This window comes from Miniopterus natalensis, chromosome 4 (assembly GCF_054644295.1).
Source record: "Miniopterus natalensis isolate mMinNat1 chromosome 4, mMinNat1.hap1, whole genome shotgun sequence".
In the NCBI taxonomy this organism is placed as follows: Eukaryota; Metazoa; Chordata; class Mammalia; order Chiroptera; family Miniopteridae; genus Miniopterus; species Miniopterus natalensis.
In genome coordinates this window covers 5,879,757-5,896,123 of record NC_142084.1, presented here as the reverse complement: position 1 = coordinate 5,896,123, position 16,367 = coordinate 5,879,757, and the positions used below count along the sequence as shown (strand labels likewise).

Below are 16,367 nucleotides of genomic sequence, written 5' to 3'. Positions count from 1 at the left end.
GCCTTGCACTCTCTCCAACCACCTGCTCTTGCTCTAAATATGGTGGGCGTGGCTCCCTTTAACTTTCAACCTACACAGAGGTCATTCCTAACCTTCCATAAGATGACACTGGCACACGCCTCCCAGGTGACAGGCCAGGTGAGTACAGCACAGCAGCCTTCCCTTGGCTGCACCCAGGGCACAGACGTCAGGTGAGTGCTGTGTAGGTCGGGGCCTTCCCAGGCGGTGTCTCTAAGGACCCACACTGGGCGAGTGGACACCTCTCCTCCTTTGTCCCCTGGTCCACTCTGACAGCTCTGTCTCTAGGTAATTTGTAACTACTGGAGTTGAAAATACACCATCATTTCAGTGAAACCGCTAACCAACATCAGATCTTCAAGAGGCATCATCAAATGCTACCTGCCCTGCAAGGACCGGCAGGTGGAGCCCCTCACACTCCTTTGGCTTTGAAGGTCTCAGCCCTATTTCTATGACTCAGCCCTTTTCCTCAAACAGCCTTCAGTGGGAATCAGCTGCTTTCAGGGACAGTGCGAGCCACTGAAGTGCATCCCAGACCAGGAGAGGGTCACCCCAGGTCAGCCCTCCATCAGGACACAACCGCAATTCCAATTACAGAACACTTCTGAGTTTCAGGTTTCATTAGAAAAATCATACACAAAATAAGATATTTATCAAGAATAGTGGTATTTCACTCATGAAATTCATTTAAAGCATGAGTTAGAGCTGAGAGAGACGACGTGTCACCCCAGGGACCCATCTGCCGCCCATCCCTGGGGAGCCCCCGTGCGCCTGGCCAGAGCAGCCGCCGCTCCTCCCCCGCCGATTTCTCAGGCCGGGCTTCTGCTCGAGCTCATGGGTCTCGCACGGTTTCCTCGTTTAAAGACGGGCATGTCCTCATCACCGAGGGCTCAACTCCCCAAACATTTAAGCGCGGCAGCTGAGCCAGTATTTCTTGCTGTCTCCGCTGCTCACTGTTGCCCAGAAGCTGTAGTTTCCCAGGCGCGCCCGCCTTCTCCTCCGGCGCGCGGCGCAGGCACCGGGATGAGCTCAAGTCCCCCCGGGCTCTGCCGCCCTACACCCCCGGGAGCTCCACCTCCCGGCGCAGATCTCAGCTTGGGAGGTGACTTTGTTCCAAGTCTTTCCATTTCTTCTGCAGTCGTATTATGAGTTTAAGATAAAAAAAAAAAAAAAGTCTCTTTTTATTGTGCCATCGAGAAAATGTTAGAACCGACCACAAGCTTACCACGGCTTCCGCTGCGTCCTGCGGGGCCCGAGGCTACGAGGCTTCGGCCTGGGGCTTCCGCTCCGCTCACTGCAGCCCTTTCCACAGAGCGGAAGCCTGTCCGTCGGCACGAGGAAGCCTGTCCGTCGGCGCGAGGTGGGGCTCTGCACGCGGAGGCATCTGCGTTGCTCCCGGGGTTCCATGCGCAGGAGAGGCAGGGGAGCGGCTCCTGGACAAAACCAGCGCGCGGACCACGGGGTGCTGGGGCCGCTGGAGCAGCGCGGGCCGGGGCGGGCCGAGCGTCTTGGGAAACCAGCGGGGCGCAGGCAGGGGCCGGCTGCAGCCGTGGGTTACCGAGGGGGAAAGCCGCCCCGGTGCGCGCCCCCGCGGCCCCCCCGGAAGCCGCCTCGCTCCCCGCGGAAGTTGGACCGGTTCCGCTCCCGTCCGCGGCCGGCAGAGGTGCCGCCCCTGCCCCCGCCGCGGGGAGCCCCCCCGCCCCGGTCGGATTTAGACTTGGGCGGGGGCGACTTGGGCCGAAGCCTCTCGATCTCCTCGGTGCAGCCCGTCAGGTAGGAGTTGGGGGCGCTGAAGTAGGACGCGTAGGTCTCCGCGTTGTAGTTGCTGTTGGTCAGCGTGGGCCCGACGGTCAGCCAGCCTGGAAGGACAAAAGGAGCTCAGCGTCCTTCGCGGCGCCCGTCCCGCAGGCGCTGGCGGCCTGGGACCCTCGCGGCGGCCCCTGGCCCCAGCCCCGCCAGTCCCCCCGCCCCGCGTGGCCGCCGCAGCGCAGCAGGGGCGCCCCTGGGAGAATGACGCCCCGCCCCGCGCCGGGCCACCGCACCTCCTCGCGTGGACGCGGACCCGCCCCTCTGACCGCCTGGGGCCCGCCCTCGCACAGCGATCGCGCTGCGGCCCGCCACCCACCTTCAGTCCGCCCTCGGCGCCGCCTGCCCTCCTCTGCTGTCACCCCGCACACGCGACAGACGTCCACGTCCACGGAGTGCTCCCCAGCCCGCCCCTGAGAGCCGGAGCCTGCAGCAAGCTCGGGCTGTCACCTCTCGGGGCGCCTCCTGGGCTTTCCCACGATCCCAGTGGCCTCAAGGCCTGTTCCAAGGAGGCTGACCCAGCTTTCCAGTCTGGGTCCAGGACAGCGCCCTGAGGAAGCAGCGACCCCACAGCGCCTGCCCGTGCTCAGCTCCACCGCAGCCCCTTCTCTCTCCCGTCCGCTGGCTGACAGTCCCCTCAACACGCAGCTCAAGGAGCACCTCCAGTGAAATGAAGGCAACCTCTCTCTCCGAGTCCCCACCGCAGTCCTGGGGCCAGAGGCCTGTGGCCACATTGCGCACAGCTCTGCTTCCACCAGCGGGTCCCTCACTGCCCAGTCCCCACGGCACAGTCCTGGGGCGAGAGGCCTGTGGCCACACTGCGCACAGCTCTGCTTCCACCACAGGCAGCCCTCACCGGTGAAAGCCCTGGAATGCAAGACTTACAGTGAACTGCACGTGCCCAATGGCTGCCATGCTTTTGGGTTCCCAGGTGTGGTGACTCCTACAGCTGATGGTTTCTGGGGACTGGGAACCTACCTCTGAGTGCTACAGGGGACACGGGATCCCGCAAGGGCAAGGCAGGTGATCCCTAAGAATTAGGTTCTGCACCTGCCCCATCACCCTCAAGGTTATTTCTCAGATTAGATACATAATAAAATAACACACATTCCAAAATGTAGTAGCCATTTTTGTTCCTTTAAAAAAAAACACCATTAGTATCTCAGTGCACAGATACAGTGAGATTTGTACTATTTAAAGAAAAAAATACCAGGTAAAACACTGCGCTCCCTCTATGCCATTAGCAGACACCTTGGTGAGCAGGGAGGGGCCCTCAGATCAGAGCCCCCAGCTAAGGTGGTCTCAGGGCAGCTGAGCCCAGTGTCACTGGCTCCCTCCAAGCTGGTCAAGGGAAGGTCAGTGTTGTTAGAGACCACACATGAGTCGGGTAAGGAGAAAGCGTGGAAGTTTAACAAGAGCTAATACTCTCTCTTCCAGGCCACATCTCCTCTCCCGTGGCCACACATGCAAGTCTTTGCAGAGTGAAGTGCGAGGGGCTCTGCCTCCCTCCCACCTGCAAACTCGTCACTGTGGGCGTTTTGTTCCATGTTCTAAAGGGGCCTGAGGAGGCAGAACAGCCCCCCCCATGTGCTGACCCAGCACTTTCCACCCCTTAAAATACGCCAGACCTGCCCAGACTACCTCCTGAGGAACAAGTGAGGATTTAGCCCCAATCAAGTGAGGCCCCCTGAGCAGTCTCTCCGGTGCTCCTACTGTCGTTTATGTGGTTAAGCCCTTTCTGCACGTAACTCCCCCAGCAGATTTTCCTTCCTAGTTCTGACTTACTGAGCTAACACTAAAATAACTTTTTGCAAGAACAGGCAACAGTAAAGAATCAGATGGTAGTTTTCAAGCAAAAAGTAAAACTTGTGCCTCTGAGATTTGTTCAGCTGGTGGACAGAGGTGGAGAGACATCGCAGGAGAGAGAATGTAGGTAGTGACGTGGGTAAGAGGCCACAACTCCAGGGAGGAGAACCCACGGAGTGTCATGACTAAAAACTGGCACTAAGCAAAGACCTCCGTGCTGCTTATGCCAATACCTGTGACCTGATGATGATCTGTTCTCTCTGCCTAATGCTATAAAGCCACTAAAATGACAGTTATTTAAAATGCAGAAACAGACTTGACAACAGACTTGACATAATACTGAGAAAAGCACAAAATGATGACTACGACTATGTAAAACTCTGTATACACAGGATTGGAAAGTATGTAAAAATGGAAATAATCCTTGGAGGTGGTGAGAATGAAGCTTTTTTCCCTAAAATTTCCTTTCATGCTGTTCACTGATTTTTCGATTAAAAGATTACCATCTATATGGTCTTTGCCTTTACTCTTCAAAAACTCTCAAGTTCTTACTTCCGTGAAACAGCAGTTGCCACTGGAGAGTGTTCCCAGATTCGGGAGCTACTGTGGCCAATGATGGAAGAGAAAATCTGTTCCTGTTTCCCCAAGCACTAGAGCCATAGCCTGGACGATCAATACGGAGGCATGGCCACACCCCAAAGCTTCCAGCCCTCTTCATTAGGCCCGAAGCAAGAGAAAGGAGGAACCCAGAACAGGTCACGTGAATGGTAAGACACTAAGTTAGGCCCAAACAGATCAGGAAACTCTAAGGCCAACTATTCTCCTGTAACTTCTTCAACTTTGCTTACTATTTATAAAGTGGAGACTGTTTTAAACACACAAGATTCTGGCTCCTTCCATCTTCAAACAGTACTTCTAACCTGGGAAGGCCCCCCAGACTGACTTTCTGTGCCGTGGACTGAGGTGACAGTGTTCTTAAACAGTTACTGTCACACTTGGAGAAATAAAGGAAACGAAATATACTATAAATAAAAGCTGTGCCCTCTAAAAAGCCCTAGTTTATAAGGGCCACATTTTTCTCATCTTTTCAGTAGTGAACCCACATTGCACTGAATTAGTAAAGTTTTGAAAAGATACCACCACTGTACACGTAAGGAAATAAGCCAGGTGTTTTAGTTCTAAAAAAGCCAAGACCTGCATTTCATGATGAACGGTATTTTCTGCAGGATCATTCACTCATTTACGCATCTCTTCATTCAACACAACAGCTCCTGGACGATCTGAATGTGGGTAGAAGGAAGGCGAGTCTGCGTGCTTGAGCCTGACTGCAAATGTGTGGCCAAGCGAATCTACAGTTCGGACGATGTAAATGATGCAGAGAAACAGAAACAGATTGAGGGGAAAGAGTGGCCGGGGGAGGGGAGTGAGGGGAAGTTGGCTGGCTTAGACTCGGCTGACAGGAAGGACACAGGGAGGGGCCTGGCACACTTGCAGTATAACCAGGCGAGATCAAACTCTTAAGGGCCTTACTTTTACACAGCACTGTGTGGTATTTCTTGACACCTGTATCCCAAGGAATCAGAAAGTTCTCTTATTTTTCTGATGTCCTACCTGGTCGAATGGTACTATCTCTTCCAAACAGATGAAGGCGTCTTCTGCCAAGACAGAAATGTTCAATGATGTGGAAAATTTCCACGGGCTTTTCTATATTGCCAATTTCAGGTTCCTCTGTGATGATCAGGTCAATGTCAACATTGGCGTGAATGAAGTCCCCGTCTGTGCTCCGCTTCACAGTCCCTTTGATCCCCATGAGGCAATGTTCCTAATAACAGCAAGGAAAGACCAACCATCTCCTCCAGTCACATCTCACACAGCCTTTCACATTCCAAGGTCCCCAATTCCAAAACAAGCCTCCTTCCTCTGAATCTCTGGGATGCAGGTCTATGGGCAACAGAACAGGAAAGCCTGGGTTTGTGGATGTGGGGAGACTGCAGGGAAGCTAGACAAGAGTATTGGGCTTGGGGCCACCACATTTTAGAACTGAGTCAGCGACCATAGTCTTTCTTCCTCTGCAAACCTTGATGATAACCTGTTTCCAACAGGTATGGAAACATGGAACTCGACCTTAGAACCTTAAAACGATGTTATACTGGGCCTACTATGAGCCAAGATTGAAACTACACACAAGGTATAGGCCTTTTAATATGGAGAGGGGACTTTAAGCATGGATAGACTTCCAGATACTTAATCAAAACAATTCTCTTTTTTGTTCATTTTCAGACCTTCTCTACTTAATCTGGATGGCAGGACTATGGATTAAATAGACAATCTCTCACTTGATACCATGCACCAACAGTGGCATGGGTGGCTCAGGTTCCCTTCAAAAGAATTTTCCAGGCCAAGAAAGACTTAAGAAGAAAAACCCTCCTACCAATGACTCCCTAAAGAGTGAAATACTGGAGGACAAACTATTAAAGACTGATATATGGTACATATACAGTGGAATATTACTCAGCCAGAAAAAAAAGAATAAAACCTGGCCATTTGCAACAACATGGATGGACCTGGAATGTATTAAGCTAAGTGAAATTAGTCAGACAGAGAAAGATAAATACCACACGGTATCACTTATATGTGGAATCTAAAAAACAAAATAATCAAAACAAAACAGAAATAGACTCAAGACACAGAGAATAAAGTGGTGGTGGCCAGAGGGACGGGGTGGGGGATTGGCGAGCTAGGTGAAAGGGACTGAGGAATACAAACTTCTAACTATAAAATACGTCAGCCACTGGGAAGTAACAAACAACATGGAAAATTTAGTCACTAATACGCTAATAATCTGCACAGTGACAGAAGTAACTAGACTTGTCATGGTGATCATGTGTAACGTATATAAATATCGTTATAAATAAACTAATACGATATAGTAAGTCAGTTACACTGCAATAAAAAAAATAACTTGGGAGTATTATTATAATGTTCAATGTCACTGTAGAAGTCTAAGAAAAAGACCTTTCCACCAAAATTAATTTAACAGCATAGTCATTGGGAAAATAATGAAAATTAAAAAACCGTATTGAGAGAACACATTAAAAATAAATATAAGTAGATAATAGAGGCAATACCTTTGTTCTCTGGAAGACAGCCTTTGGATCTAAAGTCTTAGTCTTCCCAGGATTGTTTTTATTGGTTTTAATCCAACAAATATCTTCACATCTTCTGTAACCCCACTTGCGTAAACACTAGAAATGAGAGAGAAAAAAAAAATCCTTACCTAAAAGAAATATTTAAAATAACCACCAGCATTAAAAAATTTCCTAGAGGCTTGAGACACTAACTTCCAAGGCATCACAGTAATTTTGTTTTAGTGCAGATATGGAAAAAAATACTAGTCTTTGATTATACAGCCACTACAGGATACTCCAATCAAACAAAAGAAAAGTTCTGAAATGCAGTTAACTACAAGGTACTTAAAATAAGTTGAAGTATCATAACTTCCTTGTCACTCTTGTTCCTTCATTCAAACTAAGTTCCAGACGCTGCACTATTTTGCCAATTTGACCTGAATTCCATTTGGAATTCAGGAGTTAATGGAATTCAGAAAAATACTTTCTAGCTACTCAGGAGCAATGATGACACTAGGCAGCCTGTGTTTGAGATGTGAGTTAGTTTTGAATCTCTAAACTGTTCTCTTCCTGCAGTTGTGATAAACCACATTTTGAGTCACCCCTGCTGCTTGTTAACTAAGGGAGGGCACTGCCTTTCATACATTCTTTTCTGCATATTTTTCTTCGTAATGTTTTAGTACCATTCAAGAAACAGAAGGCAAAACGTCAATCTTCAAACTCCTTAAGCAATGTACTGTACTATGTTTTTTCCCATGAATTTAAGAATCCACTTTACAAAACGCCATCTCACCACTCTTCCAAGATCCAGGCCCTCCCCGGAACCACACCAGAGGAAGATGAACGACCGGGGTGCTGCAATCTCATCTATCTCCAGCTTCATAATCTGTGAGAAACCAAAACAGAGCACAGCAGTTTTGTTTCCCACTCATCCTGAGAACCACCACTGCAGTGTCAGGATTTTCAGTGGATTTATTCTTTAAATGCACTAATTTTAATTGGAAAACATAATGGGGAAAAAGTTTATAACTTCCTGTTCCACTGTCTCCTTATTAAATACGAAGACAACACATGCACACACAAATGCACACATTTACTCGTACACGGAAAGGTTGCAGGAAGCCGTATTTACAGAATTTTATAGATGTAGCTTGAGAACACTCTAACATTTACAGAAAAAGAAAGTGAGATGAAAACAGGTTAAGTTACCTCAAGGATGGAGGAAAAATTAAAATGAAATATAATGACATCTAAGCAGTAGGTCTTACTTATCTCTGAATCTCCAGCACAGAGCACACTGCCTAGTGCAGTGACGCTTAATAAATACAGTGGTACTTGGTTTTCGAATGTTAACTCGTTCCAGAAGCCCGTTCGAGCCCTGAAACGTTCGAAACCCGAGGGATCAACAGCCGACAGCTGGGCCTAAGGATCTTGCCCTCAGTGGAAGCCGTGGGGCCTGTTTGACTTCTGAGGCGTGCCGGAAAACTGAAGCATTTCCCTCCGGGTTTACGGCGTTCATAACCCGAAATGCTCGTCCATGGAGATGTTCAAAAACCAAGGAACCACCGTATGTTATTTCTGTTACTGACAATGAACACATTACTTTTTGTAACTGTTATCAGCTTGTTTAATTTTATTTAGGAAAATATAACTATCGCAATTATTTTATACTGAAATTACACATCCCTTTTATCCATTACAGTCAGCTCCTTAAAGAGGAGAAACTATTTTACGTATATATTTATTCTCTGATGTTTCCCAAAGCTAACCAAATGCAGAATGAGCTGCAATCGTCCTGACAGTCCCAGACTTGTGAAGCTGTATACAGGACTCTGAAGCTGGAGGGGACCGCTGCTCCTCCTGTAGACCACCCACTCACTGCCTGCACCACTTTCCCTCGCCTTCAGCCACAGTATACTATAAGTCTATATTTATGATCCCTACAAAAGTAGAGGGATGACATTTATAGTCTTTATTCATCTGAAAAATGAACAACTTGTCACGAGGTGGACAGTGTCACCGTACATCGTCCCAGGTCCAGCACTTCTCGTTAGCAGTGATGCCGGTCTCTCTGTAATACTCTTCCAGAGGGGGCTCCAGAAGAATCACATCGAATTTGGGGGTGAGCTCTCTGATGTCAAAGGCTTCGATATCTGCCTGTAAGTACCTATGTAAGGAAAGCACAGAAAGTGAGGAGGAGTCTTTCAAATACCTTACAGATGGCAGTGAGAAATGTCTCCAGTGTTACTAAGTGCTATTCACAAAGCAGCCCGAACTCATCACTGCTCATCTCCTTGAGGGCTTTCCCCAGCGCAGATGGAGCGTCCACACCGCTCTCTGGCAGGACATGCACACAATCATACCGCCAGGTAGAATCACAGTGCCCCACGTGTGTCCAGACGACAGGCTTCCCTTGTTTTCACCCTGAAAATCCATGTTCAGCTGTGAGACTCAACCCTTTCCATTACCACCTGACTAGTCTAAGGAAAGATCACATTACTTTTCTTTCATTGTTTAGTTTAGAAATACGATTTCTCTGTAAATTTTAAATTCCTGCCTCTAAAATAGTTTCTAAGTTTTCTTTTCCTATATATTAATAGTCTTTTCCGGCCACCTAGTATATTTTATCACTAGCCTTTATTGAAAGGTTATTTCAATATGGAAGTATTTTGAATATGAAATATTTAAATATAAAATACTTTAAATGTAAGAGTCCTTGAATAGGTCAAACACTAGAGTCTGCTAACATTTCCCCACATACTCAGACTTCCTTGTGGCTTTCTAAAGAACAGGCTGCATGTCAGCAAATTGTTAAATATACAACATGTTCAAAGTAAACTAAAGGTGAAATAAAAGATTCTCCAATTTCAAAGACCGTCTCCACGTTAACGCAGGCATGACTCTGTTTAATGAATGACCATATCCCAAACATGTTCACAGTGGCCTCGGATGTGGAGTTTGAATTCCTTCTCATTTTTCTTCTTTTCCTTCGTCTAAGTTTCCTAAACTTTCTTCAATAAATAACTTTTTGAGAAGAAAAGCTATTAAAAACATTTTAAGTAAACTCAAGAACACAACAGATGTGAATGATTTTCCTAGAAAAATGTATTTAAAGATACTTTAAGCAAATGATCTGAAAAACTGAAAAAAAAAATAAGACCGTACTGTGTACTCAGCACTGGAGTCTCAACCTGATCTATTTTACTATAAAGAAAAAATAGAAATAATAATTGTGCTAACCTTATATAGGTGCTGAATAATTTTTGAACAGAAAGGTTACCAGACAAAAAGACTGACATTTTAAGCCTGAGTTGGGGACAAAAAGTAATTTAAAACACCACTTACATAGGAGGAGTGTTAGATTTCGCTATTAGCTCGTCCTTCAGCCTGATGAGCTCCCGCAGCTTGGGGTATTCTTCAAATCTGTCAGCCAAACCTGAGAAAAACAGCAATTCTAAACTTTAATACACTCCAAGTTAATATTAGAGAATTCTAAGATTAGGAGCCCTCCCAGGAAAACAAAACCAAATACACCCCTCACTTTACTCACATGCCCTTTTAAGAAAGCTAATTTTGAGTATTTTTAAACATTTCATATCTAATGATCCTCACTCCATAGACAGATAAAAACCCAGACACTCCAAAGCCAAGTTCGAGTCACCAAACCATTTAATTTCTCATATTCATTAAGTTAAATAATCTGCTCATAACATCAAGTTTAACCATTTTCTTCTTGGGAAAGGGAAAAACAACTGCCTTTCTTTCATGCTTTTCCCTCTTTCTTTTGGATAAAAACAATTTCCTAAAGAATCTAGTGAAAATGAGTATTCTTTCATTTTTTTATAATTAGGTAAAGGGAGAGACAAAAAATAGTAGAGATGAAATACTGCTGATGATCTTACATTAATGGGTTATGCTTGTGGACAAATCTACTTAGAATTAGTCCCTAACTAAAAATAAATCCACAAGTTAAATAAATTACATACATGTAAGCAAGAGTTAGCAACAGCACAGTCCCAACAAATCTGACATACCTACATCCCTGATGAAATTCTGAGGTCTATGTCCGGTGTCTACAAAATGCTGGCAGTAATCATTATGGGGATTCAAACTCTGTGTTCCCTAAAGAAAATCAAAATGGAATTACTAGCATGCACTCTGAAACACTCATTCTGTGCCTTGTTTTTTACTACGAAGCCATATAAAATGTAAGTCTATTGCTAGATTAAAACACAACTAAAATACTATTTCTCTCCAGCAGCTACAGACATTAACACAACATTATCTCCTCCTAATGAGCCAAGTGTCAGAAGACTATTTCATGAATAACTTTAAATGATCTTTATTTTATAATAATGATTCCTTAATAACTTAAAAAAATAATCTTGAAAACAAGTATGTATGTAATATCTTTGCAGGCGCAGAGCTGAAATGTGAAGGGTTTTAAGACTGGAAATCACTGATTTACCTTCAGAAAAGTACTAGAGTCTTTGTAAATCTCCTCCTCGTACGGCAGATTCTCGTCCTCCTGCTGCATCTCCGGCTCATCCTGGAAGACAGAGGTTGAGTAGACATTTTATGCAGAGAAATAATAGTCTATGTATTACAACATCTTGATTAAGACAACATACATGTTTTATTTCCCTAGTGGATAATAAATTTTTCAAATTATCATTGAAGTCAAACATTAAAATCTTTGCTTTCTCATCATAAGTTCTAACTAGTTTATTATAATTTAGCTTGAATCAAAAGATATAACCACCAATGGGCCAATTTTATTTCTATTAGATTGGACCATATGAAACTACTTTTACAGGTCAAAACTGTCTGAATATTGGGAATTGTATATGGTTTGACCTAAAACAATCACAAATGTTTAAGCTACATATTAACATGTATCAAAATGCAACAGACAAAACAGGATTCATAAGATCAGGTATTTATACCATTGAACACCATACTGCCTTATATTGTTAACACTGAATAGCAGAAATATAAATCTGACCCAGTTACCCAAAGTTTCTGATACATTCACCTCCTTACTGTTAGTGAAGATTATTGCCCAGTGTTTACCAGGCATTATGCTAAATGCTTTCCATACATCACCTAGTTTAATCTACACACTTTTGTGTTAAAATGAGGAAAGTGATACAAAGTCTTAATTTACTGATCATACATATGCTTATGCATATATTATACTTCTGACAATTATTTGAGACACTTTAATATTCAGCTTTCTGTCAAGTTTGTTTTCCTCAATAAGGACCTATTATTGTAAGGATTTGTTTTTCCTTGACAATAAAACTGCCCCATTCTCTACTTGCCTTATATTCTTCCATTTTGTCTTCATCTGTCTCTCCTTCATCCTGATACTTACGTTTTGCATTTGGAGCAGAGGTGTCGTAGGAAGCTCTGAAAATTAAAACTGACATATCACACACAAGTATATACAAGATGTATAAATGCATCTATTAATAGTATTAAATAACAGATAATAGAAACAGAATAAAGCAAATTTTTCCTGATTAAATAGTTCCTATTCACCCAGTTTATAAGTTACCTAAAAAGTCACACAACTTGATTGTTAATTCTGTACTTTGTTTTTATGGGAAAGCAACCCAATGAGAAAATAAGCTGTTACAGGCATATATGGTAAGAAGGAACTTCTATATTGGGTATCATTCTAATCTGTCTAAAGCAAAACTAATGCTTAAATTGATAACCAGGATACTGAAAAATTCTGAAATGCTTTGTGAACTATCAAATGATTACCACTTTTAGGGTAAAGTCTGTTTTCTTTTATAAGAACTTAAAAAATATAATCATTTATTTATGGTATATAAGCTAATCCTTAGTGTAACATTCCATTTCCTAACTACTACATGAGAAGTTACTATAGTCAGAAAAGAATATTCAAAATTCACGAACAGTAAAAACCACTGGTTCTGAAATCTTTGTTTTGTGCTTTCATAACAACACACTCATACCTGAGATTATTTATTAAAACAATGCTCCTTTCACAATATTAACATGTCAGTAAAACAACAACCAGCTACTTGACAGACCTGCAGGTCTCCCTTGTTTCAGCAATCTCTCTCTGCTCCTCTTTGCTATTTAACACAGCACCAATGCTGTCCGCACTTTCGGCTCCCAACTGAGAAAAACAAAAACCAGAAATGAGATTATGCTTTTAGTTATATTTGAAATTAAGACACTTAACTTTGCCACTCTCTTCTTTTAAAGTAAATAAAGCATGATTTAGCAATAGCTACAATAACCAAAAAAGCTAATAGTGTGTTTATAGTGTGGCTGGCACTATGTTAAACATTTCACATCATCAACTAACATATTATTATACTTTATTTATCCCATGCTCTAATAAAAATTTATTAACTTTTATTCAAGCCAAGTCTTTATACAATGTTTATAGATACAATAATGAACTGTACTAATTCCTTAAAGATGGCAATGCAAATTGTTTGGCAGCTGGGGAAATTTTACAAAATATAACACATGTAAACAAACTGAAAAGGCTGGATAAGCAGAATGGGACCAGCTCACAGAATATGTAAGATAGACCAAGGAGTGTAGAATGCAACTGGCAGGCCATGAGAAGACATCTGTTTTTATGCACAAGGGCATGAGAAAAACTGTATTAAATAGTCCCGTTAGCCAGAAAAGAGGGGAAGGCACACTAAAGAGAGGAAGACACACTAACACATCAGAGCCCAGAGTCACCAGTTTAGTCTGCCCACTGCATGACTCCCCCAACGTCTCTCCAATGATAAAACTCTTCCAGTACATTCGTTCCTGAAATTTTAACTGTTCCCTAAGATCTTCCAGACCCCTATTCTCCCTGCTCAGGGGAGACAGCCACTTTCCCCAGGAGAAAGTTGGAATGCTTCCTAACCTTCTCACAGCTGATGCCTCTTCCCATACCCAGGTGCATAGTGATTTCCTCAGAGGATTCTCCATGAACACTGTATATGGAACAAGTAGCTCCCTCCCACGGTTCTCCTTTGTACCTCTTTCCTCATTCGGATCATAGAACTTAATACAACTTTCAATCATTTTGTTTTACTTTTGTTTGCTCCCTATTTATATTGTTTCACAGTCTCTACCACAACTTCCAATTATTTTATTTGTATGCCTACTTCAATTATTTTATTAGTTTACTTCTCCCCCAGAGTTGCTCTCCCCTGGGAGGAAGAACTGTCTGTCCCATCGGTATCTGTATGTTCAGCAGCATGACTCATGTACATGCTCAATAAATGGGTGAAGGAACCAATAAGATTTCCTACTAGGACCTAAGTTAGAAAACAATGTATTGCAGAGAAATGTTTTAAATCAAAATTCTGCTTTCACATGTAATTGTCTTCTCAAGTTCCAAAACTTTTTAAAAAACTGTGAGGTGACTGGATTAAGTGAAAACATGTTCTGCCTGTCTTGTTCACACAGAGAAAAGTAGTGAGAAAGGGTGAAATTAGAGGTAAAGTGGAAGTCTGTCACTGATTATACTGGACATCTTAACTTAGGTGGGATGGTTCCTATCCAACTAGAAGGCCAGGAGCACTTAGATGCACTGGAAAAAGTATCAAAGGGCCTAAAACTGCAGCTCGCAAACTCACCAGCTTTGTGGGTTTGAGCACGAAACTGAAATTCTTTTTTTCACCTACAAGATGTGTATCCGTACAACTCAAGAAGCTACTTGAAGATAACATAATAAAAGAAGTTGCGGAAAAGGAGGTTTAGAAAAAGATACCCGACTTGCCCAAGATCATAATGTCACTGGGATGGGAACATAATGATCCCAAATTCCCACATTTTTAATACTATTATCATAAATCTTTTCATCAGATTATAAAAGGAGAGGTTCCAGATTCCCATTTACTAAAACCAAGATTTACTACTGAAAAAAATAACATTAAAATGCTTATGAGCATCCCCATCTCTTTGCTCTGAACGGCAGAATGTAAAACGCAGCCCGACTTAGGCAGAGACGCGTGCCCCTGGCATCTTGATTCCTCCTCTGCCTGTCGGCAAGCGGTAGTGAAGACAAGCTTTGGAGAAACAAACGGGGTTCAACTTTCCGGCCCAGCAGCGATTGACCCCGGGCCAAAATTACTTAACCTAGAGCCTCCTTCGAGGGGAGATCACTACTTATACCAGGGTTTTGTTGTGATACCGAGTATGAATTCACGTACCAGCTGCGGTGACGACGAGGATGCCGCACGTTGCACAGTGGATTGCAACGCGCAAGGGGCAGAATCTGAAATTTACACTCAGGCCACTTGCAACGCAGTCTTTGGACAGGACCCCCCCGCACAATCCTGTAAACCCATTTCACAAGGAAGCCACAACCTCAACAGTTAGGTGCTGACTGCGAGAGCAGTCAAGGCAGAAGGGCATGCGAACGGTGAAGAGAAACGGAGGGCTGACAAGTCGCTTTCGCGCGCGGGCTGCAGTAACGCACTGAAAGACCAAAGCTCTGCACGCCCATCACTGGGCGCGGGCAATTTCATTCGGTTGCTGAAAACCAGCCGTGGCGTCCGGGTTCGCATCGCCGCCACCACCGCGACCCGGAACGCGAACTCCCCGGGGCACCGTGAGAGCTGAGAACCGGAAGGACAGGCACGTGCAGGGGGCGGGGCAGGAGCGAGGGGCCAAGAGGGGCCCGGGCGGCCGCGCACGCGCACTGCGATCCCTCCCTGGGCCGCGGACCTGCTGGGCGAGGAGCTGTCGCCGTAGCTTCTGCCGCTCCCGGATCTCTTGCAGGCGGCTGTCCATGTCTGGGAGTCTCGGTTTCCTCTGCCCCGGAGGCCTGGCAATCAGCGGAGGAATCTCCGCCCGATTTTTCCTCAGAGTCCGCGAAACACAAGAACTGCCTGGAGCTTTGGACGGCTGGTACCTTTCATCCTTACGGGCACTTCCGGCGAGGCCGGAATTGGCTCCCCAGGCCGGAATTCCCGCCTCCTTCCGGGCGCTGAAATTTTACGCCACAGGAAGGGGCCCAATGAGAGCCGCTGCGTCGTGGGCGGGGCCTCGGAGCCCCCACCCCGGAGGCGGAGCCCGGGCGCAGGAGCCGGTCGGGGCGGGGCCGCGGAGGGCGGGGCCGCGGAGGGCGCGCCCGCTGGTGCTCCTTCCCGGGACGTCAGACATCTTGGGGTGTCAGCACTGTTTCCCAGGTGTGGGCCGATTTCTCGATTCCCCTTTCCGTTAATTCCCCTGCTGCCAGTCCTGACATTTTAGATAATTGCCAGATATATATTTTTTCCCCCCTGAACGCACAAACGGGAGGCAGACGGCCAGGTTTGAACCGGAGCTGCCGCTTACTGAGCGGCCGTGGGTAGTTCATCACCTCGGGGAAGTTACGGGGCTGCCGCGGGCGCTGCGAGGGTGGGGCGTGCGGCGCCCTGGCGCGTGCGCCCTGCGCGCTCAGCGCGATTTTGCGGAGGCGCCGCGTCCCTTCCTTTCCCCTCAGGCGGCCGGTGAGGCGGCGGCCGGGGAAGTTCCGAGGCCTCCCCTTCAGGGAGTGGACGGGTGTAGCAGGGGTCACGGGCCGGGGACCCCTTTCTGTGCTTGCGCAGTTGTGGCTGGAAATACCCGTGG

At 45.4% G+C, this 16,367-nt stretch overlaps 1 protein-coding gene across 2 annotated transcripts; it reads right to left on the bottom strand.

The window, feature by feature from the left end:
- Window positions 1–620: 620 nt before the first annotated feature.
- METTL14 (methyltransferase 14, N6-adenosine-methyltransferase non-catalytic subunit) lies at window positions 621–15,667 on the bottom strand. Of its 2 annotated transcripts, none has more exons than XM_087816215.1 (11): window positions 15,480–15,667; window positions 12,824–12,912; window positions 12,083–12,170; window positions 11,227–11,307; window positions 10,793–10,880; window positions 10,104–10,194; window positions 8,784–8,925; window positions 7,552–7,644; window positions 6,759–6,875; window positions 5,242–5,452; window positions 621–1,877 (listed from the first exon to the last, which is right to left on the bottom strand). In XM_087816215.1, the coding sequence occupies exons 1-11, from the start codon at window positions 15,543–15,545 to the stop codon at window positions 1,573–1,575; spliced, it is 1,371 nt and encodes a 456-aa protein (XP_087672341.1). In that variant the 5' UTR covers window positions 15,546–15,667; the 3' UTR covers window positions 621–1,572. The 2 variants fall into 2 exon arrangements, with proteins under 2 accessions (XP_087672341.1, XP_016056196.1); XM_016200710.2 differs by lacking the exon at window positions 621–1,877 and adding an exon at window positions 2,228–4,910.
- Window positions 15,668–16,367: the final 700 nt, after the last annotated feature.